The following is a 25,348-nucleotide window of genomic DNA, read 5'->3' on the forward strand; positions in this document are numbered from 1 at the left end:
CCTGTCAATCTTCTTGCGGTCGCCACTGCGACTGCTTTCCTCGCTAGCAGCGTTGCTGCCTGGTGACGGCCTTCGCAAGGCAACGACGTGCCTGCGCAATGTGGCTGCCGCGCATGCGCAGTTCCGACCCGATCGCACGGCTGCGAGGAAGCACAGCGTGCGATCGGGTAAGAATGACCCTCATGTTCGGTAAGGTTGACCTAGTTCAACTGGATTTGTATACTTCACCAGAGGTGCCCTTTATTGGGAGTGGCCTATGATTTATATGACATGTCTTCTGTAACAGTCAGGCAGGTTCTACATAAGGGAAAGAGAACTTACTGTACTGTATAAAAGTATTATAACTCCCAAAGGAGCCACATTAAATGAAGATGGTGCCGCTGTACCCTGATGGATACGATTTATTGATGACATAAGGAGAATAGAACAAGCAGTATGTTAGGAGAATAAAGTTCTATGGGGCGAGGGAATCTGAGAGGATTACTTCTCGGAGCTTTAAAATGAGCCACAGAGATTCCTGCAGAGCGTTCACACAGAAGCACCTCCCACAGCGCTCGTTCTCCGAGATATGTCCAAGGCACAATAGATCCAATTCCAGAAAAACAGCTTGTGCTGCGTTTGTGTGTTCCGCTGCTTACAAATGAATAGATGACGTATTGCAATCAATCCTCCCCACACCCCGATCACGTTTCATATAATCCTCCGACTGGTGGATTTTATTCCTCAGCCATTCTTGGATCTATTGTTAGTGCATTATTCCATACGATGTCCAAGTGTCTGTAACACAGCGCAGAACACAACACCTTTCAGTGATCAGCTCCGGATTATTGTCTCTGCAGCTGCAAACACCTTCATACATAAGTATTGTCCATATTTCTCTGTATAGCTGATATACGTGTCCACCTGTCCTCACATTCCCACCCTGAGACGCTCTCCGTCCACCAGGTGTGTTGAGATCGGACGTGGCCAAGGATAATCAGATATTTCAAGACATCATGTACGTCCTCACGCTTCACTTCGGGCCTGTGAAGGAAAACAGACAGTCTGTAGGTGTACTCATTATCAGCTTGTGTGTTACTCAGTGCTGTGCCAACTAAGGTCATCTGGATGTGACCAGTGGCATACGTTATGTATTCTCCAGAGTTTACACTTCTCCCCAAATGTTCCATGACCCTTTGGTGTTGGGGACGGTCCCTAATCTGGAATGACATCCGGTGTATTTATTATGGGTGCAGTGTGTGTAGTTGACACAGGCACCCGGGGAAAAAAACAAATATTCTATACCCTTTTTTCCAATACTTGCCCTCCAGAGACCCAGTCGGCAGCAGCAGCGCTGCAGAAATCACCAGGAAAATGGTGCAATGGCCATTTACCTGATGCCTCGTGCATGTTCTGTAAGAAAAGCTCTAGAAAAATGGCCGTGGCGCCATTTTCCCGGAGACCTGCACATGCACACCAGACTCTGGGACCAGGGCCAGATTAAGCCTTGGGGGTGCCCGGGGCACTTTAGACAGGGAGTCTCCAATGGAATTGGGGGGGGGGGGGGGGGTTGTATATAAGATTGTGCATGCCTCCCAACATGACCCATTCCAGGAGGGACAAAATGCTCTTTACATGGACTTCCCTCTTAATATATGATTGTAGTCACCTGTGTTTAACTATTTATTTGATAAGAAAGGTACTTCAACACAAGTGATTGCAATCATAACTTAGGAAGGAAGTCCAGGTAGAGAGCATTTTGTCCCTCCTGGAATGTGTCATGTTGAGATGTATGGATTGTGTATATTAAATTTAGCCTAATGGTGTATGTTAGATTTAAACTAAACACCTAAATGAAAGACAACTATTTTATAAAATGTTCTTGTAGTGGAATAAAGACAACTTGAACATCCTTAAAAAACACATAGAAAAATAAAATCTATAATTTATCTAATCACATGCAAAAATAGCAGCAGTCTCTGTACTACTTACACACTGGGACCGGACTCATGAGGACTCTGAGTTTGCGTGTTTCTCTCTCTCTCTAGACCCTCATTAGATAATGTGTTACACAGGACTCAGACACCCAGGTGTGGAGAGAGCTGTAAGTGACACAGGGATCCCACCCTGTGTCACTTACAGCTATCTCCACCCTCCTCTCTCTCCTCTGGTTGGGAAGCTCCATCGATAATTCATGAAATCTGGTACTACTGTGTCTCTGCCTGCACTACATACTGTTCTGCTCGCATTTTGGCTGTATGTTTCTGCTGCTGCATAAGAGGGAAAGCAAGTGATGTCAGTCTGCTCTGTTCGGTGGGCCCTCTGACAGAGGGGGGCCCGGGGTACAGTATGCCCTTTAATCTGGCTATGTCTGGGACAGCACTAGGGGCCAGAGTCTGCAGAGCATCCGGCTTGAGACTAAGGAGCCTGCACACGGTTCTCCTCCTCTCTTGAAGCGCCCTTGATCTGGTATGATATTTTCCTACCTCCCTAAGCGTGTTTTGCGGTGATTCCCCAACTGGCTTAAAGCATTGAAGACCTTGCACAAATCCCAGCCTGACTGGGACACTAGTCCCTTTTGTTGGGAATGTGTGTACCGCCTTGATGGTGAGCAGAGTACTATACACACCAGCGGTTAATTGGTAGGCAATGACCACTCGGGTACAGTTTGCTTCACCAGTCTCTGTAGTTTATTTTGTAGATGAGGATGCGCAGTCGTACTCACTGTTACAGACATCAGGTTCTGGATGGTGCCGATCCTGTAGTGGAACAGTGGTGGCGCTGACAGCTCACCAGCTGGTGACTGTCCTCTCGGTATGGGCTCTGAAACGGTGGATCTAGCGGGTAATGTCGCTTGTCTCTGGTGCTAAGTGGAGGACATCCATTCTTCACCATGTTGCTCATACATAGGGTCAAGATGGCGCCGCACATGTGAAGATACTCTATCGGCGGCCATCTTGGTAAGGGAATTAAGCATCCCTTGAGGAGCCATGTTGTTGCAATAGCACATTCTACTACTAGCCCTTATAGCCTTTCAGCGCTTGGGCACAGTTTGAGGAAACCCTCCTAGGGAAGTAGAGATTGAAACGGGAGACGGCTGATGGTAGTACGTACAGTCTGGAGCCGTCACGTATGTTGTGGGGTCTGCGCTTTATTTTTTGCTTTGTTCCTTTAAAATACTGTTTGTTTGTTTTTTTATCAAATTCTAAACAAAGGGCAACTGCAATCCATTGTCTTCAAAGGACAAACTCCCTGATTACAAGTTCTTTTCTCTACCAGGACAAATTGTTATACATGTAAACATGAAATTATCTATTTTCTATGGGAAAACTGCTTACTATTTTACACTTGTACTATGAAAGTGGTAAAGTGAAAGTTCCCACGTGTCAGAGCTACGGTTATTATGTCTGGAGCCCTCTCTCTGCGACTTTCAAGGTCTTGAGATCGCAGTACGGGCCTGGTTCATGTTTGTAAGTACAGCAAAAAAAGCAAGCAACTGGGCAAAAACCATGCTGCAGTGCAGGTGGGGCAGATGTAACATGTGCAGAGAGTTAGATTTGGGTGGGGTGTGTTCAAACGGAGATCAAAATTGCAGAGTACAAATAAAGCAGCCTAACATCTGTGGGCCACATGCAAAAGCAGCCGGTATTTACCCTGCACAGAAACAATATAAATGTATTTGCCCCCCTTGCATGTTAACATGGTTTGTTCCAGAAAGATACCTGTTTTTTTTTTTGCTTTACTTACAAACATTAATCACGTTCTATATACGGCTGTACACATCCACAGCGCTCCCTAATGATCCTATTGGTGGTTATAGGACTATTATTGGATACTTTTGGAAGACTCTGGTGGGTCTCCATGTGCTGTGGCCCCCGAAGTAATAATAGTAATAATTAAAAATGAAGATGATAAAAACATTATTACTATGACTATTGCAATGTTTCAACATCCTAATAATAGAGGAACGCATTTATATTTCTTTCCAAGACAGCATAAAAGGATCAGTGTGAAGGTAAAGGTCTTCCGCTCTAATATAAAAGGGTCTCTCTTACCTCCGTGACGGCTTGTCGTCTTTTCTTAATCAGCTTCAAATCAGCTAAAAGAAAAAAACATATATATTTCTAACAAGTCCAATGGAAGTTTCCAAAGCGGCTAATCTTACAATGCAGGGTGACTGACAATTCTAGCTGCAAGTGTTGTGGGAGCTTTGGGACATTGGTGGTCATTCCGAGTTGATCGCTAGCTGCATTCGTTCGCTGCGCACCGATGAGGCTAAAAACCTGGCACTTCTGCGCATGCGTATGCGTGCAATGCGCACGCACGACGTACTATTACAACAAACGATGCAGTTTCACACAGGGTCTAGCAAAGCTTTTCAGTCGCACTGCTGGCCGCAGAGTGATTGACAGGAAGTGGGCGTTTCTGGGTGTCAACTGACCGTTTCCAGGTAGTGTTCGAAAAAACGCAGGCGTGCCAGGAAAAACGCAGGCGTGGCTGGGCGAACGCAGGGCGTGTTTGTGACGTCAAAACAGGAACTGAACAGTCTGAAGTGATCGCTGCCGCTGAGTAGGTTTTGAGCTACTCTAAAACTGCACAAAAAAACTTTGCAGCCGCTCTGCGATCCTTTCGTTCGCACTTCTGCTAAGCTAAAATACACTCCCAGTGGGAGGCGGCATAGCGTTTGCACGGCTGCTAAAAACTGCTAGCGAGCGATCAACTCGGAATGACCACCACTATCATTTTGCCATATTCTGTGCAGATCAGAATTACTGTATGTAAGCCTGACACCGGCTGATAACAGATAGCAATAGCTTTAGCAAATCGCAATCGGTATATAATGTTACATATCATGTAAAAAATATCTTTATTCCTGTCAGCACCGACATAAAGACACGGAAATGTTGGGTTTTAAAATTGGATTTAGGTTTAGTGTTTGCATTTTATTGAGCAGCCCACTAATGCCTTAGGGGTCTATTTACTAAGCCTTGGATGGAGATAAAGTACCAGCCAATCAGCTCCTAACTGTCATTTTTCAATCCCAGCTTGTGACATGGCAGTTATGAGCTGATTGGCTGGTACTTTATCTCCGTCCACTTTATCTCCATCCAAGGCTTAGTAAATATGACCCCTCAATCGTTGTTACTGCAACACCGCGCTGACGATTATTCCCAATGTGAATTTATCCTTACTGGTGTCTACAACAAGATGACTAAAACAATTATCCAAAACTTCAGTAATAATACTGAAGAAAGAAAACACTGTAGTGCGGAAGGTCCATTAACCAATAAACCGGTCACATAAAGGCTGCTTGTGCTATTACAGTGCCCGCCCAGTTACATACAGTGGAGGCGGCCATTTTGTGAGTGAAGTGCACATTGATTTAAGGCTCAGTCGCTGGTTGCTGTGGTACTGACTGGCAGGCCGCATGCTGTGTATAACATTGGTTCAGCCCAGGCACCTTCAGCTTCATCTGTGGACATTTTTCTTGAAGGTAGAAATATATGAATAGATATAGGAGAGACGTGTACTTACTGAGCAGCACGGATACCCCCATTATCAGCATCGCTCCAGCAAAGACCAAGCCCCCGATACGAAGACTCTTGTAATCTGGAGAGAGACAGCGGAGACGCTTTGGGGTGAGATGTACTAAGCCTTCAAAAGTGATAATGCGGCGAGAGGTAAAGTACCAGCCAATCAGCTCCTGTCATGTTACAGGCTGTGTTTGAATAATGACAGTTAGGAGCTGATTGGTTGGTAGTTTCTCTCCACGGTTTAGTACATCTCACCCTGTATCAGGTGTTTGGGTGGCGATATGCAGAATTCTAATAATCTTCATACACCTAAGGCAACAGACCAGTGTAGCGGTCACCGCTATAAAGGGCTCCCCACAGCCCAGGCTTGGACTGGCCCACCGGGGTACAGGGGAAACCACCAATGGGCCCTACTGCCTGGGGGCCCTCCTCCTGCTCTAACGATCAGGTTCCAGACTGTGCACTTGAATTATACATTATACATATGTTACCTTATACTGGACTATGGTGTATTCTCTACAGTGCATTGCTGTTATTAATCTGTTATTAATCCGGTACATTATCATGCATGCAGCAGCTGAATTTACTGTATATATTTATGAAGGGGCCCAGACGTTGCACTCTCTAATGGTTAGTCAAACCAATGAGGTAGCAGGCCACACCCCCTCTGCAGACTGGCCACACCCCTAACATGGGCCCCTACCACTGCATTCCCCCGGTGGGCCCTCCATGCCCCAGTCCGACACTGCCACAGCCCCACACCTCTTCCCAACTACCGGGTATGTATGGCAGTGAGCGACTACGATCTTGTAAGACTGAGGGTCTCCTGCACGGTCCAAAATGTCGACACCATAATGTCAACATGTTCTGAATATTGTCAGTCAGGATGTTGACATATTTAGAACGCCAACAGATTACACGTCAACACTGACAAAATGTCAACATGGTGTTTGACGAGAGTCGCAAAACTGGCACAGGCATTCAGGGTTATGATTAGTTTTAGGGTAAGCTATAACGGTCGACATTTTGAGAATGGCGTTCAAAACCGGCACGGTTTTAAAAAGCAGCACAAGTGGAATGATATAAACAGTATAAAAAGACACGGGCGCTGTGTGTAGTGTGACACGAACTGCGGCAACAACATGAACATAAACTGTAATAGATCTCAGAACAGCTGATAAGGAAACCATTAAAACAAAACAATCGGGTTTCTGATTGCAACAATGTTTAAGCTCTTGTGCAGTTGCCGGTGAAGCCAAGAAACCGGGTACCTGGATGATAGATAGACAGTGTCTAGTTAGACAGTCAATAGATAGACACCATGGGCGGGATTCAAATGTTTTATTGCCCCCGATCTCCCATCTAAAGTGACGGGAGATCGCGGGGCGATATTTAATGACCCCCGTTACCGCGCTGATCGCGCCCATAAGAGACGGGTTTAGCAGCGTAAAGCAGCTAAACCCAACTAAAGACATGGGCGCAATCGTGAAATGTCCAAACGGGTCACTTTTCGCACATTTCAGCTCACCACCCCTGCTGATATCGCACCCATCGGCAGTAACATTTGAATACTGCCGGCGGGCGCAATGGGGGCGGGAGGGGGCGACAGAAGATTTGAATCCCGCCCCATATGTTAGACAGACATTAGGTCGACAGGGTCAAAAGGTCGACATGAAAATGGTCGACAAAAAAGGTAGACAGGTTTAAAAAAAATGTTTTTACATGTTTTTGGAGTTTTTCATACCTTCTCTATCCATGTCGGCATAGAGTCGGTTATGAGTTGGCATAGAGTTGGTTATAAACCTTGTGGCGAGCGCAGCCACAAGAGGAGTGCGAGGGAATGCCTTTCGACAATTGGGGGCGGCAGATGACAAAACTATCCACACAAACCCCCAAAATGCAAAAAAAAAAAAAAAGGTGTCTTCCTTTTTTATGTTGACCATTTGCATTTCAACCTTTTGACCATCTAACATATGGTGTCTATTGACTGTCTAACTAGACACTGTCTATGTAATATACCACACTATGGAACTGTGAGGCTGGTAACACATAGGCTGGATGCCTCCTTACCGTATCCTGTCCTTGTTCTCTCACTGCCGCTGCCCGGTTTTACACTGCTCCCTCTGGTCTCCGTACTCGCTGATATGCAGGAGCCGGGTGGAATGCATCAAGCATCGCATTTTGCATGCAATGCATCCCGTTACTCATTGCAAGCCAGCGACGTTTAGTAACACCGTATGCTTGATAATAATCACAAAGGACAAATCTCCTGAGAAGAGCTGTCCCTTGCAATGAATGGACTTCTAGGTTTAAGACCCGGGAGTCCACCTGCTCGTACGTTGGATGAAGTTCCGGGAGTCCTTCTGCTCGTATGTTGGATGAAGGTCACATTCCGCAGTGCTGGTTAGCTCCAATGCATGTATCATACAGTGTATATCCTTACATAAAGTACTCTCTCTGTATGGTAGGCGCGTTTGAGCTAACCAGCGATGTGGGCTGTGAACTCCAAGCTGCGGGCACCCGTGTAATTCTGAGGGATGGGATTAGTATGATCTGCGGGTGGCCATTGGTGAATTAACCATTTGGGTAAAATTATTGATGGTCCGCTGGCAGAAACGGACAAACTGCGGCCATGTAAGGTGGACAGTAAATAGGTCGACAGTGTTTGGGTCGACCACTATTGCTCGACAGTAAGTGGGTCAACAGGGATGCTAGGTCAACATGTTGTAGGTCGACAGATTCAAAAGGTTGACATGAGTTTATGTTTTTTTGGTGTCCTCTTCTCTGTACAGTGACCAGGAGCCCCAATTAGTGCACAGTGTCCCCCTGGCATGGCTCGCCATGCTTCGGGCACGGTCCCTCGCTCCACTACCGCTGCACTCAGCACAGGTTACCGATCCCAATTGTAGTCCACGTGGATCGTAAAGTATGAAAAAGTTTTTTAGAAAAAATAATTGAAAAACCCATGTCGACCTTTTGACCTGTCGACCTAGAACATGTCGACCCAAAGCTCTGTCGACCAAAATATTGTCGACCTAAAGACCGGATCCCGGCCACGCGCGCACAGACCACGGGAGACCACGCGCGCGCACAGACCACGCGAGCGCACAGACCACGGGAGACCGCGCGCGCGCACAGACCACGGGAGACCACGCGCGCGCACAGACCACGGGAGACCACACGCGCACACAGACCACGGGAGACCACACGCGCACCAGCCATGGAACCTCTGCTGCCGATGTTCACCATCCATTGATGGCAATACTTTTTGCCACCACTATCACACAGCCGATAGTTACTGACCATCAGCCATCCCTAGCTCTATCTATACAGGATTGTGATCCACACAGTGATTGATGCATCTCTCTGTGACCTCACCTTAGTGTGTATGCACTGGGAATATGGGAGTCTATTTACTAAGCAGAGAGAAATTAGAGAGATAAACTACCGTCCAATCAGCACTTGTCATTTTTCAAACACAGCCTGTAACATGGCAGTTAGGAGCTGATTGGCTGGTTGCGGATACTTTATCTCTCTACATTGTATCTCTCTCCGAGGGTTAGTACATAGAGACCTTAGTCTGTAAGCTCCAATGGGGTAGAAACTGATGTGAATGACAAATATTCTCTGTACAGTGCTGTGTAATTGGTGCCACTATATATAGATATGTAAATAAACAATACAAATAACTCACCATAATGAAAGCGATCGGAGTCTTCAGCCTGTCCTGCAGGGGGCAGCAGAGAGTTAGAGGAACACCCCTTATATGCAGCATAAAATACCACCACACTGGCATCATTCACATCGTGATCAATCGATCAAATAACACTTAAAAGGCACAGACTTTATTTTAGAGGTAAAGAACTACCCCTGCCTTAGAAGCAAAGTACTGTATATAAACTCTATGTACAGAAGAGAAGCCGTGACAAAAACTAGAAACATCTTTTTTTCAGTTCGGTCACGTGTTCTGGTTTTTAAGATTTGTTTTTTTCTGTTTATACATTTGAAAGGATCTATGAACTGGAACTTCAGCTACGCATCCGGCCTTGGATTATAGTTACTCAGTGGCATCACAAGGGGGGGTGCGGAGGGTGCGGCCCGCAATTGGGTGTCACCCGCCGAGGGGTGACACCAAAATGCCGGCTCCTGCACTGTTACACTATGTGCAGCACTAGGCTCCTGTCACTATGTAGGAGCCGGCACTGCAGAAAAAGAACTCTGCGGGAGGCAGTACGCACCTCCCGAACCCACCAAGTGACGAAAAACGGGGGTCGGTAAGCTAAGCCCGCCCCCTTTTGTGAAGCCCTGTGCCTTTTCTTGGCGGCGCAGCACCAGGTGTATAAGGCATAAGTGACGCCTCTGTAGTTACTGCAACATTTGAGATTCAGGTTTGATATTAGGAGTTGGCAGAATTCCTAAGTGCCCAATTTGGTCTCACAAATAGTGTAGGTCAGGCATGTCCAAACTGCGGCCCTCCAGCTGTTGAGATACTACACATCCCAGCATGCCCTGGGATGTGAAGTATCTCAACAGCTAGAGGGCCGCAGTTTGGACATGCCTGCTGTAGGTGGAGGAGTCGGCTGAGATCCGACCATTTGGCCCCTGTGGCAGAGAGGCACAGGTTGCATAAATTTACATGGTACAGTAGCCCTTTGAAATATATATATATATTTTTTTAGATCTATTTCCTTTATTGGTACAAAATTAATAGAAGTAGGTCCTTATTTCACCAACCTGCAGCCAGAATGGCACAGAGATTCACAAGACAGAGCAGGACATCCTGAAAGAAATCAGACATCGGATCAATTACTTAATGTACACCCCTAACCGTGCGTCATGTAACACAACTGACCAGACAGCATCGTTACAGAATGTAAGCTCTCACGAGCAGGGCCCTCTTCCCTCATGTGCTTTTCCTTTTTTTACACAAACCATCTTCTACTCCATGCTCCCTTCGATGGCACCAACTTCCTCATTTTTCTACCTATTTATCAAGCTTATTGGACCCTTAAATCTCCCGGAAATAATGGTTTCCTCATGATTTTGGTATCACTGCTATTTACCAACAGTTGAGATATCAGAGATGTTATCCGATCTCTAGATCGAGCACACTTAGATCGACAGTGTCTAGGTCGACCACTATTGGTTGAAATTATTTCTAGATCGACATGACAAAAGGTCAACATGAGTTTTTCACTTTAATTTTTTTTAAAGTTTTTCATACTTTACAATCCACATGGACTACGATTGGGAACGGTAACCTGTGCCGAGCGCACAGGTAGCGGAGCGAGGCACCTTGCCCAAAGCCCGCGAGGGGACACGGTGCACTAATTGGGGTTCCCGGTCACTCTACGAACAAAACGACACCAATTTTTTTCAAAAACTCATGTTGACTTTTTGTCATGTCAACCTAATACATGTAACCTAATGATTGGGTCGACCTATTGCAGGTGTCAACTTAGTCACTGTCGACCAATAGTGGTCGACCTAGACACTGTCGATCTAACTGTGGTCGACTCTATGATCCACATCCTCAGAGATAGCTCTTGTGTTCACGCAGGATACTGCATCCCCATATGTCCTAATTCTATAGTAGTCTACAGCAGTAATTCCCAAACTTGCCCCTCAAGGCACCCTTATGGTGCAGGTTTTAAGGATATCCATGACTGAGCACAGTACCTCAGTAATTTTGATTTAACCATCTGTGCTGAGCCATGGATATCCTTAAAACCTGGACTGTTAGGGTGTCTTGATGACGGAGTTTGGGAACCATTGGTCTACAGCGGGGATGGGGAACCTTCGGCCCTAAAGCTGTTGTTGAACTACACACCCCAGCATGCCCTGCAACAGTTTTAGCATGGCCAATTAGCAGAACTGTAGCAAGGTATGCTGGTATGTGTAGTTCCACAACAGCTGGAGGGACAAAGGTTCCCCACCCCTGGTCTACAGCATTCTGTAGCAGGCAGTAATGTCTAGTCAGGGGCAGGGATGGACATCGGAAGCCAATTTTTGACAATACGTGTTTGAAAGAAATGTTTTTCCATTCATTGCCACCATTGCAGGCTGGTTTCCGATGTCCAGCTTATGAAGTGTATCTTCAGTGTCCTCCGGGTGTGGGCAGCCCGAGCCCTTCATGCATGAGAATAACTCCTGACTATACTGTGCATGTACACTATGGGGGCCATTTATCAATGAGTTTCAGCTACTTAAAGCTTATTGTGCATAACAAATGATGATCAAGCCAATCAGCTCCTAACTGCCATGTGTTTGAAAAATGACAGTTGGAAGTGGATTGACTGGAGCACCATTTATCACACGCAGTGGTGGAGATTCAAAAGTATGAAGTCAGTTGGGTGTCTGTTTTTTCTGATCTAATAGACAGGAAAAACCAGACACCCAACCGACTTTTCAAACAATTGAATTCCACCCAATGAATTTTAAATAACTGAAACTCATTGAGAAATGGGCCCTTATATAACCATTGATGGTTAACTTGTGAGGGCTCCATGCCACCAGAAGGCATATTATAATGGTGATATCGCAACCACTGTTGATGACCGATAACTGCAATATTGCAGGTTGGGCTTGAAAATGACAGTTGGTGTGGTCTTTATCTCCCTCCAAGTCTTACTACATAGAGCCCTATATCACCACCTGAGGCCAGCTCATCAGAGTTTAGCAGTCTGATGGGGTCACAAGCCCAGGCCACTAGCCCCTTGCCAGTGCTCCCTCCAACCAACCTCACGGTATGTGCTCATCAGTTTTCTGCACTTTGCTTTAGAATCTAGAAGCAGATTTACGAAATCTGAACTTTAATTTCCACTGTGCGTGCAAGCGCTGGCCGTCCGCCTCACACATATGACAGAAACTGGCCAGGTGAGTTTTTTAGGGAAATTTGCAGAACTAAAGGGATTTATAGAAGCTCTGGAAGCACTAAAACCTAAGAAAAGTCCATTTTACATATCTTATCCATGTAATCTCTCCATTTGCAGTGCCCCTCCCCTCCCTCCTGGGCATTTCCCCCTGACAAAGAAATCAGCCTAGCATTGTTAACCCTGGCTATCACGTTGCAAATAATAGTGTTATGTTTGTATATGGAGCATACTTTGAGCTGGGTAAGGCTCCTCATGATGCAATTTGCAGAACTATGGCATATGTTGGTGGCCAGTGACCTCCCTTTCTGGGCCTCAGCCTGGTGTCCAAGCCGAAGGTCTCCCAACAACCAAAGATTTTCCCAGAGGATCCAGGAAAACCGGAAACAAAGTTTCAGAATTTGTCTTGAATTTTTTTTATGACCAAATTTAGACTTCAGTAAACTGAATAACTCAAACCCGAAAGTACGTTTCTCAATATACAAAAAATGGAAACACTAAACTGTACAACACCGTATTCCCAGACTTTGGAGATAAACATGTTAACTAGAGATGAGCGGGTTCGGTTTCTCTGAATCCGAACCCGCCAGAACTTCATGTTTTTTTTCACGGGTCCGAGCGACTCGGATCTTCCCGCCTTGCTCGGTTAACCCGAGCGCGCCCGAACGTCATCATGACGCTGTCGGATTCTCGCGAGGCTCGGATTCTATCGCGAGACTCGGATTCTATATAAGGAGCCGCGCGTCGCCGCCATTTTCACACGTGCATTGAGATTGATAGGGAGAGGACGTGGCTGGCGTCCTCTCCGTTTAGAATTAGAATAGATTAGAGAGACACTTGATTTACTAATTTTGGGGAGCATTAGGAGTACTCAGTAGTGTACAGTGCAGAGTTTTGCTGATAGTGACCAGTGACCACCACTTTTATTTATAATCCGTTCTCTGCCTGAAAAAAGCGATACACAGCACACAGTGACTCAGTCACATACCATATCTGTGTGCACTGCTCAGGCTCAGGCCAGTGTGCTGCATCATCTATTATCTATATATAATATTATATATATCTGTCTGACTGCTCAGCTCACACAGCTTATAATTGTGGGGGAGACTGGGGAGCACTACTGCAGTGCCAGTTATAGGTTATAGCAGGAGCCAGGAGTACATAATATATTATATAGTGAGTGACCACCAGACACACAGTGCAGTTTATTTAATATATCCGTTCTCTGCCTGAAAAAAGCGATACACACAGTGCAGTGGCGTAAGTTCGCCCCAGTCGCCCGGAGGCATGATAAATGTTGGTGCCCCCCCTACATATCGCCGGCATAACGACAGCGTGGTGAGCGCAAATGAGCCCCTTGCGGGCTCGCTACGCGCGCCACGCTATTTATTCTCCCTCCAGGGGGGGTCGTGGACCCCCACGAGGGAGAAAAACTGTCGGTATGCCGGCTGTCGGGATTCCGGCGACGGTATACTGTGCGCCGGGATCCCGACAGTTGGCAACTGAAGACCACCTATAATGCCCCTGTACAGTGCCACATACATATAAAAATGTCAAAAAATGGGTGCCTCCACACTGCCAGAAACATATGTCCCCACAGTGCCAGATACATATATGCCTCACAGTGCCAGATACACATGACCCCCAGTGCCAGATATACTTGTCCCCCCAGTGCCAGATATGCCCCCAATGCCAGTGTCCCAAAAGTGCCAGCTATGCCCCTAGTGCCAGATATATATGTCCCCAAAGTGCCAGCTATGCCCCCAATGCAGTGTCCCCACAGTGCCAGATATACGTCTCCACATAGTGCCAGCTCTGCACCCAGTGTCAGATATACGTGTCCCCCCAGTGCCAGCTATGCTCCTGTGCCAGATATGCCTCCGGTGCCAGCTATGCCCCTAGTACCAGATATATATGTCCCCAAAGTGCCAGCTATGCCCCCAATGCAGTGTCCCCACAGTGCCATATATGCCCCCCAGTGCCAGATATACATGTCCCCACACAGTGCCAGCTCTGCCCCAGTGCCAGATATATATGTCCCCACAGTGCAAGCTATGCCCCTAATGCCAGTGTCCCCACAGTGCCAGATATGCCCCAGTGCCAGATATACATGTCCCCACACAGTGCCAGCTTTGCCCCCAGTGCCAGATATACGTGTCCCCCCAGTGCCAGCTCTGCCCCCAATGTCAGTGTTCCCAGTGTCAGATATGCCCCCCTGTGCCAGATATATATGTCCCCACAGTGCAAGCTATGCCCCTATTGCCAGTGTCCCCACCGTGCCAGATATGACCCCAGTGCCAGATATATATGTCCCCACAGTGCCAGCTATGCCCCCAATGCCAGTGTCCCCACAGTGCCAGATATGATCCCCAGTGCCAAGTATACAGGTCCCCACAGTGCCAGCTATGCCCCCAATGCCAGTGTCCCCACAGTGCCAGATATGACCCCCAGTGCAAGGTATACAGGTCCCCACAGTGTCAGCTATGCCCCCAATGCCAGTGTCCCCACAGTGCCAGATATGACCCCCAGTGCCAGGTATACAGGTCCCCACAGTGCCAGCTATGCCCCCAATGCCAGTGTCCCCACAGTGCCAGATATGACCCCCAGTGCCAGGTATACAGGTCCCCACAGTGCCAGCTATGCCCCCAATGCCAGTGTCCCCACAGTGCCAGATATGACCCCCAGTGCCAGGTATACAGGTCCCCACAGTGCCAGCTATGCCCCCAATGCCAGTGTCCCCACAGTGCCAGATATGACCCCCAGTGCCAGGTATACAGGTCCCCACAGTGCCAGCTATGCCCCCAATGCCAGTGTCCCCACAGTGCCAGATATGACCCCCAGTGCCAGGTATACAGGTCCCCACAGTGCCAGCTATGCCCCCAATGCCAGTGTCCCCACAGTGCCAGATATGACCCCCAGTGCCAGGTATACAGGTCCCCACAGTGTCAGCTATGCCCCCAATGCCAGTGTCCCCACAGTGCCAGATATGACCCCCAGTGCCAGGTATACAGGTCCCCACAGTGCCAGCTATGCCCCCAATGCCAGTGTCCCCACAGTGCCAGATATGACCCCCAGTGCCAGGTATACAGGTCCCCACAGTGCCAGCTATGCCCCCAATGCCAGTGTCCCCACAGTGCCAGATATGACCCCCAGTGCCAGGTATACAGGTCCCCACAGTGCCAGCAATGCCCCCAGTGCCACATATAGATGACCCTCCCCCCCATCCCTTGTGCTGCTCACCGCGCTGCTGCTGCTGTCTGTGAGGGGAGGAGAGTGCAGCGTGCGCCTCTCCTGCCCCTCACTCTCCGGCGGCTGTGTCCCTCTTCAATTATGCACCGGTCCATGAGCCAATCAAAGCTCGTGGACCGGCAGCCTTAGCTGCCGGTCCGCGAGCTCTGATTGGCTCACGAACCGGCGCTGAATTGAAGCGCGCCGCCGCCGGAGAGTGAGGGGCAGGGGAGGCGCACGCTGCGATCCCCTCCCCTCACAGACAGCAGCAGCAGCGCGGTGAGCGGCACTGGGGACAGTGGAGGAGATGCGCCCCCTTGAGGCCAGGAGCCCGGCGGCAGCCGACTCCACTGCCTCCCAGAGTTCCGCCCCTGACACAGTGACTCAGTCAGTCACATACCATATCTGTGTGCACTGCTCAGGCTCAGGCCAGTGTGCTGCATCATCTATATATATATTATATATCTGTCTGACTGCTCAGCTCACACAGCTTATAATTGTGGGGGAGACTGGGGAGCACTACTGCAGTGCCAGTTATAGGTTATAGCAGGAGCCAGGAGTACATAATATTATATTAAAATTAAACAGTGCACACTTTTGCTGCAGGAGTGCCACTGCCAGTGTGACTAGTGACCAGTGACCTGACCACCAGTATATAATATTAGTAGTATACTATCTCTTTATCAACCAGTCTATATTAGCAGCAGACACAGTACAGTGCGGTAGTTCACGGCTGTGGCTACCTCTGTGTCGGCACTCGGCAGCCCGTCCATAATTGTATATACCACCTAACCGTGGTTTTTTTTTCTTTCTTTATACATACATACTAGTTACGAGTATACTATCTCTTTATCAACCAGTCTATATATTAGCAGCAGACACAGTACAGTGCGGTAGTTCACGGCTGTGGCTACCTCTGTGTCGGCACTCGGCAGCCCGTCCATAATTGTATATACCACCTAACCGTGGTTTTTTTTTCTTTCTTTATACATACATACTAGTTACGAGTATACTATCTCTTTATCAACCAGTCTATATTAGCAGCAGACACAGTACAGTGCGGTAGTTCACGGCTGTGGCTACCTCTGTGTCGGCACTCGGCAGCCCGTCCATAATTGTATATACCACCTAACCGTGGTTTTTTTTTCTTTCTTTATACATACATACTAGTTACGAGTATACTATCTCTTTATCAACCAGTCTATATATTAGCAGCAGACACAGTACAGTGCGGTAGTTCACGGCTGTGGCTACCTCTGTGTCGGCACTCGGCAGCCCGTCCATAATTGTATATACCACCTAACCGTGGTTTTTTTTTCTTTCTTTATACATACATACTAGTTACGAGTATACTATCTCTTTATCAACCAGTCTATATATTAGCAGCAGACACAGTACAGTGCGGTAGTTCACGGCTGTGGCTACCTCTGTGTCGGCACTCGGCAGCCCGTCCATAATTGTATATACCACCTAACCGTGGTTTTTTTTTCTTTCTTTATACATACATACTAGTTACGAGTATACTATCTCTTTATCAACCAGTCTATATATTAGCAGCAGACACAGTACAGTGCGGTAGTTCACGGCTGTGGCTACCTCTGTGTCGGCACTCGGCAGCCCGTCCATAATTGTATATACCACCTAACCGTGGTTTTTTTTTCTTTCTTTATACATACATACTAGTTACGAGTATACTATCTCTTTATCAACCAGTCTATATATTAGCAGCAGACACAGTACAGTGCGGTAGTTCACGGCTGTGGCTACCTCTGTGTCGGCACTCGGCAGCCCGTCCATAATTGTATATACCACCTAACCGTGGTTTTTTTTTCTTTCTTTATACATACATACTAGTTACGAGTATACTATCTCTTTATCAACCAGTCTATATATTAGCAGCAGACACAGTACAGTGCGGTAGTTCACGGCTGTGGCTACCTCTGTGTCGGCACTCGGCAGCCCGTCCATAATTGTATATACCACCTAACCGTGGTTTTTTTTTCTTTCTTTATACATACATACTAGTTACGAGTATACTATCTCTTTATCAACCAGTCTATATATTAGCAGCAGACACAGTACAGTGCGGTAGTTCACGGCTGTGGCTACCTCTGTGTCGGCACTCGGCAGCCCGTCCATAATTGTATATACCACCTAACCGTGGTTTTTTTTTCTTTCTTTATACATACATACTAGTTACGAGTATACTATCTCTTTATCAACCAGTCTATATATTAGCAGCAGACACAGTACAGTGCGGTAGTTCACGGCTGTGGCTACCTCTGTGTCGGCACTCGGCAGCCCGTCCATAATTGTATATACCACCTAACCGTGGTTTTTTTTTCTTTCTTTATACATACATACTAGTTACGAGTATACTATCTCTTTATCAACCAGTCTATATATTAGCAGCAGACACAGTACAGTGCGGTAGTTCACGGCTGTGGCTACCTCTGTGTCGGCACTCGGCAGCCCGTCCATAATTGTATACTAGTATCCAATCCATCCATCTCCATTGTTTACCTGAGGTGCCTTTTAGTTGTGCCTATTAAAATATGGAGAACAAAAATGTTGAGGTTCCAAAATTAGGGAAAGATCAAGATCCACTTCCACCTCGTGCTGAAGCTGCTGCCACTAGTCATGGCCGAGACGATGAAATGCCAGCAACGTCGTCTGCCAAGGCCGATGCCCAATGGCATAGTACAGAGCATGTCAAAACCAAAACACCAAATATCAGTAAAAAAAGGACTCCAAAACCTAAAATAAAATTGTCGGAGGAGAAGCGTAAACTTGCCAATATGCCATTTACCACACGGAGTGGCAAGGAACGGCTGAGGCCCTGGCCTATGTTCATGGCTAGTGGTTCAGCTTCACATGAGGATGGAAGCACTCAGCCTCTCGCTAGAAAACTGAAAAGACTCAAGCTGGCAAAAGCACCGCAAAGAACTGTGCGTTCTTTGAAATCCCAAATCCACAAGGAGAGTCCAATTGTGTCGGTTGCGATGCCTGACCTTTCCAACACTGGACGTGAAGAGCATGCGCCTTCCACCATTTGCACGCCCCCTGCAAGTGCTGGAAGGAGCACCCGCAGTCCAGTTCCTGATAGTCAGATTGAAGATGTCAGTGTTGAAGTACACCAGGATGAGGAGGATATGGGTGTTGCTGGCGCTGGGGAGGAAATTGACCAGGAGGATTCTGATGGTGAGGTGGTTTGTTTAAGTCAGGCACCCGGGGAGACACCTGTTGTCCGTGGGAGGAATATGGCCGTTGACATGCCAGGTGAAAATACCAAAAAAATCAGCTCTTCGGTGTGGAGGTATTTCACCAGAAATGCGGACAACAGGTGTCAAGCCGTGTGTTCCCTTTGTCAAGCTGTAATAAGTAGGGGTAAGGACGTTAACCACCTCGGAACATCCTCCCTTATACGTCACCTGCAGCGCATTCATAATAAGTCAGTGACAAGTTCAAAAACTTTGGGTGACAGCGGAAGCAGTCCACTGACCAGTAAATCCCTTCCTCTTGTAACCAAGCTCACGCAAACCACCCCACCAACTCCCTCAGTGTCAATTTCCTCCTTCCCCAGGAATGCCAATAGTCCTGCAGGCCATGTCACTGGCAATTCTGACGAGTCCTCTCCTGCCTGGGATTCCTCCGATGCATCCTTGCGTGTAACGCCTACTGCTGCTGGCGCTGCTGTTGTTGCCGCTGGGAGTCGATGGTCATCCCAGAGGGGAAGTCGTAAGCCCACTTGTACTACTTCCAGTAAGCAATTGACTGTTCAACAGTCCTTTGCGAGGAAGATGAAATATCACAGCAGTCATCCTACTGCAAAGCGGATAACTGAGTCCTTGACAACTATGTTGGTGTTAGACGTGCGTCCGGTATCCGCCGTTAGTTCACAGGGAACTAGACAATTTATTGAGGCAGTGTGCCCCCGTTACCAAATACCATCTAGGTTCCACTTCTCTAGGCAGGCGATACCGAGAATGTACACGGACGTCAGAAAAAGACTCACCAGTGTCCTAAAAAATGCAGTTGTACCCAATGTCCACTTAACCACGGACATGTGGACAAGTGGAGCAGGGCAGGGTCAGGACTATATGACTGTGACAGCCCACTGGGTAGATGTATGGACTCCCGCCGCAAGAACAGCAGCGGCGGCACCAGTAGCAGCATCTCGCAAACGCCAACTCTTTCCTAGGCAGGCTACGCTTTGTATCACCGCTTTCCAGAATACGCACACAGCTGAAAACCTCTTACGGCAACTGAGGAAGATCATCGCGGAATGGCTTACCCCAATTGGACTCTCCTGTGGATTTGTGGCATCGGACAACGCCAGCAATATTGTGTGTGCATTAAATATGGGCAAATTCCAGCACGTCCCATGTTTTGCACATACCTTGAATTTGGTGGTGCAGAATTATTTAAAAAACGACAGGGGCGTGCAAGAGATGCTGTCGGTGGCCAGAAAAATTGCGGGACACTTTCGGCGTACAGGCACCACGTACAGAAGACTGGAGCACCACCAAAAACTACTGAACCTGCCCTGCCATCATCTGAAGCAAGAAGTGGTAACGAGGTGGAATTCAACCCTCTATATGCTTCAGAGGTTGGAGGAGCAGCAAAAGGCCATTCAAGCCTATACAATTGAGCACGATATAGGAGATGGAATGCACCTGTCTCAAGTGCAGTGGAGAATGATTTCAACGTTGTGCAAGGTTCTGATGCCCTTTGAACTTGCCACACGTGAAGTCAGTTCAGACACTGCCAGCCTGAGTCAGGTCATTCCCCTCATCAGGCTTTTGCAGAAGAAGCTGGAGGCATTGAAGAAGGAGCTAAAAGGGAGCGATTCCGCTAGGCATGTGGGACTTGTGGATGCAGCCCTTAATTCGCTTAACAAGGATTCACGGGTGGTCAATCTGTTGAAATCAGAGCACTACATTTTGGCCACCGTGCTCGATCCTAGATTTAAAGCCTACCTTGGATCTCTCTTTCCGGCAGACACAGGTCTGCTGGGGTTGAAAGACCTGCTGGTGACAAAATTGTCAAGTCAAGCGGAACGCGACCTGTCAACATCTCCTCCTTCACATTCTCCCGCAACTGGGGGTGCGAGGAAAAGGCTCAGAATTCCGAGCCCACCCGCTGGCGGTGATGCAGGGCAGTCTGGAGCGACTGCTGATGCTGACATCTGGTCCGGACTGAAGGACCTGACAACGATTACGGACATGTCGTCTACTGTCACTGCATATGATTCTCTCAACATTGATAGAATGGTGGAGGATTATATGAGTGACCGCATCCAAGTAGGCACGTCACACAGTCCGTACTTATACTGGCAGGAAAAAGAGGCAATTTGGAGGCCCTTGCACAAACTGGCTTTATTCTACCTAAGTTGCCCTCCCACAAGTGTGTACTCCGAAAGAGTGTTTAGTGCCGCCGCTCACCTTGTCAGCAATCGGCGTACGAGGTTACATCCAGAAAATGTGGAGAAGATGATGTTCATTAAAATGAATTATAATCAATTCCTCCGCGGAGACATTGACCAGCAGCAATTGCCTCCACAAAGTACACAGGGAGCTGAGATGGTGGATTCCAGTGGGGACGAATTGATAATCTGTGAGGAGGGGGATGTACACGGTGATATATCGGAGGGTGAAGATGAGGTGGACATCTTGCCTCTGTAGAGCCAGTTTGTGCAAGGAGAGATTAATTGCTTCTTTTTTGGGGGGGGTCCAAACCAACCCGTCATATCAGTCACAGTCGTGTGGCAGACCCTGTCACTGAAATGATGGGTTGGTTAAAGTGTGCATGTCCTGTTTTGTTTATACAACATAAGGGTGGGTGGGAGGGCCCAAGGACAATTCCATCTTGCACCTCTTTTTTCTTTTCTTTTTCTTTGCATCATGTGCTGATTGGGGAGGGTTTTTTTGGAAGGGACATCCTGCGTGACACTGCAGTGCCACTCCTAGATGGGCCCGGTGTTTGTGTCGGCCACTAGGGTCGCTAATCTTACTCACACAGTCAGCTACCTCATTGCGCCTCTTTTTTTCTTTGCGTCATGTGCTGTTTGGGGAGGGTTTTTTGGAAGGGCCATCCTGCGTGACACTGCAGTGCCACTCCTAGATGGGCCCGGTGTTTGTGTCGGCCACTAGGGTCGCTAATCTTACTCACACAGCTACCTCATTGCGCCTCTTTTTTTCTTTGCGTCATGTGCTGTTTGGGGAGGGTTTTTTGGAAGGGACATCCTGCGTGACACTGCAGTGCCACTCCTAGATGGGCCCGGTGTTTGTGTCGGCCACTAGGGTCGCTAATCTTACTCACACAGCTACCTCATTGCGCCTCTTTTTTTCTTTGCGTCATGTGCTGTTTGGGGAGGGTTTTTTGGAAGGGACATCCTGCGTGACACTGCAGTGCCACTCCTAGATGGGCCCGGTGTTTGTGTCGGCCACTAGGGTCGCTAATCTTACTCACACAGCTACCTCATTGCGCCTCTTTTTTTCTTTGCGTCATGTGCTGTTTGGGGAGGGTTTTTTGGAAGGGCCATCCTGCGTGACACTGCAGTGCCACTCCTAGATGGGCCCGGTGTTTGTGTCGGCCACTAGGGTCGCTAATCTTACTCACACAGCTACCTCATTGCGCCTCTTTTTTTCTTTGCGTCATGTGCTGTTTGGGGAGGGTTTTTTGGAAGGGCCATCCTGCGTGACACTGCAGTGCCACTCCTAGATGGGCCCGGTGTTTGTGTCGGCCACTAGGGTCGCTAATCTTACTCACACAGCTACCTCATTGCGCCTCTTTTTTTCTTTGCGTCATGTGCTGTTTGGGGAGGGTTTTTTGGAAGAGACATCCTGCGTGACACTGCAGTGCCACTCCTAGATGGGCCCGGTGTTTGTGTCGGCCACTAGGGTCGCTTATCTTACTCACACAGCGACCTCGGTGCAAATTTTAGGACTAAAAATAATATTGTGAGGTGTGAGGTATTCAGAATAGACTGAAAATGAGTGTAAATTATGGTTTTTGAGGTTAATAATACTTTGGGATCAAAATGACCCCCAAATTCTATGATTTAAGCTGTTTTTTAGTGTTTTTTGAAAAAAACACCCGAATCCAAAACACACCCGAATCCGACAAAAAAAATTCGGTGAGGTTTTGCCAAAACGCGGTCGAACCCAAAACACGGCCGCGGAACCGAACCCAAAACCGAAACACAAAACCCGAAAAATTTCAGGCGCTCATCTCTAATGTTAACTTCATCTCACTTTTGTTATTTTGACTGCAGGGGTCTTAAAAAGTCCAATGCAAAAGGCGTCTGAAGCCAATTTTTTTTTTTTTTTTTAAATAGGGGATTGTTTGTTTTTACTTAAAAAGTGATCCCGTTAACATATTGACCAACATAAACACATCGATTTCAGTCCATAACACCAGTATCGATGGGGAAAATGCTGTTTGTTCAGAATATTTGCTCAATTTACTTCTGTGTGACCAAGAAATACCTAAAAAAGTTCAGGTATTTGTACTTAAAAAAACAAGCAACATATTAATGGGAACTGCCAAATGAGAGGTTCCACCAGGGATTCCCACACCTTACCCTCAAGGCACCCAAGTTTTAAGGATATCCATGTTTGAGCGCAGAAGGTTAAATTAAATTGCCCGACGCACTAATTAAGCCACCTTGTTATCCTGGTTATCCTTAAAACCTGGACTGTTTGAGTGCCTTGAGGAGTGAGTTTGGGGACCACTAAATACCCCAGCAGGAGTGGATTTCATATTTCAGTAGATCACATTGTAGTTAAGCACAAATACTTTTGAAGTAACGAAGAAAACATTTTTATTTAATTTTGTAATGAAGGACCTAGATCAGTGGTTCTCAAACTGTGTGCCGTGGCACCCTGGGCGTTGGTGATCCAGGACCAATTAATTTTGTTGTAACAGGCAAAAGCAGTGCTGGTGGTGGCCAATCTTATATGCGGACAATCAGAAGTAAATCTTGCCCCTCACCACACAACTGACCCTAAGGATGACCTATAAAACAGAATTTACTTAAATTTTTTTTTCTAAATTTCTCAATAAAAAAAAACATTTGGCCTAGGGATGCCGTGAAAAAAATTCTGATACTCTAGGGCATCGTTATTCAAAAAAGTCTGGGAACCACTGGCCTAGACTGTAGAATACAGAATATAGTACATGGTATATTTATTTTTAATTGGATAGGAAAGTTATGACAGTCTTACACATTGCGTTGTGCATTTTTGAATGTCTCTTTTTCCTTTCAAAGAAATCTCTTGCAATTTATCAAGGAGTTTCGTAAGACAGAAAAAGATATATATATATATGGTCTCTTACCTTACAAGCCATGGGGAAGATACTGGGTAACCGTCTACAGTTTACAGCACAGGGCACAAGTCTATGTACAGCCCACTAACCCTTTTCACTGCTCGATGTATTGACTGAAAACATACGCAAGACAAAACAGGACAAAAGCGGACACCACAGACCCAAAACAGATACAAAGAAAGAGAGGTGGTCAGAAGTTATCATGAGTCCTTAATACCCCATAGCAGATCAGAATGTGCCTTATAGGAGCTGGATAGGGACATGGGAACAGGCGACTGATTTGTACATAGTAACAAGCACCATGCACTACTGTCTCCTTGGAAATAGAACTTTAGAATGTGGCTTTACAACAATGAAGGGCTCATGACTGTTTCAGTAACTTTTCCTGTTCCATGGTTCTTATTTCATCTAATTGTGGCTACTAAACAAAATATCCGCTCGCCATCTTTGGTGTTTTTTTCACATTTGTTAGACCGTTGGATGCAAGTAGATTTTTTTTAGGTAAATATTTTTTTCAGTGATCGACACAAACTCTCACTAATGTCACATAAGATAGGAAACTGCTTTTATTGTAGGATTTAGGTCATCGTTCTGCGGAAGTAGCCTCCTCCCAAGTTCTGGGTCTCTTGCAGGCTGCAGCAGGTTTTCACCAGGACTGGTCTATATTTCCCCCCCCCCCCCCCCATTTCATTTTGCCAAGTGTTCCAGTCCCCAAAACAGAGAAGCTTGGCCATAGTATTGCACCAACATAACCAGTGCCGGATAAACCACAGGGCAGCTGCGGCCATCACCCAGGTACCCCCACACATAGCTATGTCACCAGGTTTGGACTGGTCCATCACGAGGGTCAGGTCGCAACAAAAAACAATAGCTGTGGGGGTGTATAATGTGACACTGTGTGACACAGGGGTTTATGCGCTACACTGGAGAGATAAAATTATCAGCCAATCAGCTCCTACCTACCATGTTACAGGCGGTGTTTGAAAAAGGACAGTCGGGAGCGGATTGGTTGGTACTTTCTCTCTCTCCAAGGCTTAGCACATTGACCCCATAATGTGAACAGGGGCACTAGAGTCAATGCAGTAACAGTGTGCCCTGCGGTGACCCCCCTCCCTAAATCCATGACATCATTATGGGCGGGATGTACTATCCTTCGCCCCTGCGTTAAGTGCCGTTTTCTCTCCGTTCATACTCACCGCTCCGCTGCCCGCCGCTTCCCCTTTAACTCCCCCATCTGCTTTCTTATTTCCCTTTCCCTCCTCTTCACGGCCGCGGAGTTCTCCTCTCGCAGCGCTCCCCATGGCGGTTGGCGCATGCGCAAGACCGGAAGCTGCAACTGCGGCGCAGGAAGCCTCCAGGATCCGTCCAGAAAGGCTATGTGCGCATGCCCGAAAAAAAAAAAGT

The 25,348-nt window shown here is 47.3% G+C and overlaps 1 protein-coding gene across 1 annotated transcript; it reads right to left on the reverse strand.

Moving 5' to 3' along the window:
- Positions 1-370: 370 nt before the first annotated feature.
- Positions 371-24,214, reverse strand: LOC134965844 (phospholemman-like). The gene is made up of 6 exons (XM_063942222.1): positions 23,954-24,214; positions 10,248-10,293; positions 9,208-9,240; positions 5,515-5,589; positions 4,035-4,078; positions 371-1,023 (listed from the first exon to the last, which is right to left on the reverse strand). Exons 1-6 carry the CDS (start codon positions 23,963-23,965, stop codon positions 1,006-1,008), a joined length of 228 nt encoding a protein of 75 aa, XP_063798292.1. The 5' UTR covers positions 23,966-24,214; the 3' UTR covers positions 371-1,005.
- Positions 24,215-25,348: the final 1,134 nt, after the last annotated feature.

The sequence above is a fragment of the Pseudophryne corroboree genome, chromosome 10, assembly GCF_028390025.1.
Source record: "Pseudophryne corroboree isolate aPseCor3 chromosome 10, aPseCor3.hap2, whole genome shotgun sequence".
Lineage (NCBI taxonomy): Eukaryota > Metazoa > Chordata > Amphibia > Anura > Myobatrachidae > Pseudophryne > Pseudophryne corroboree.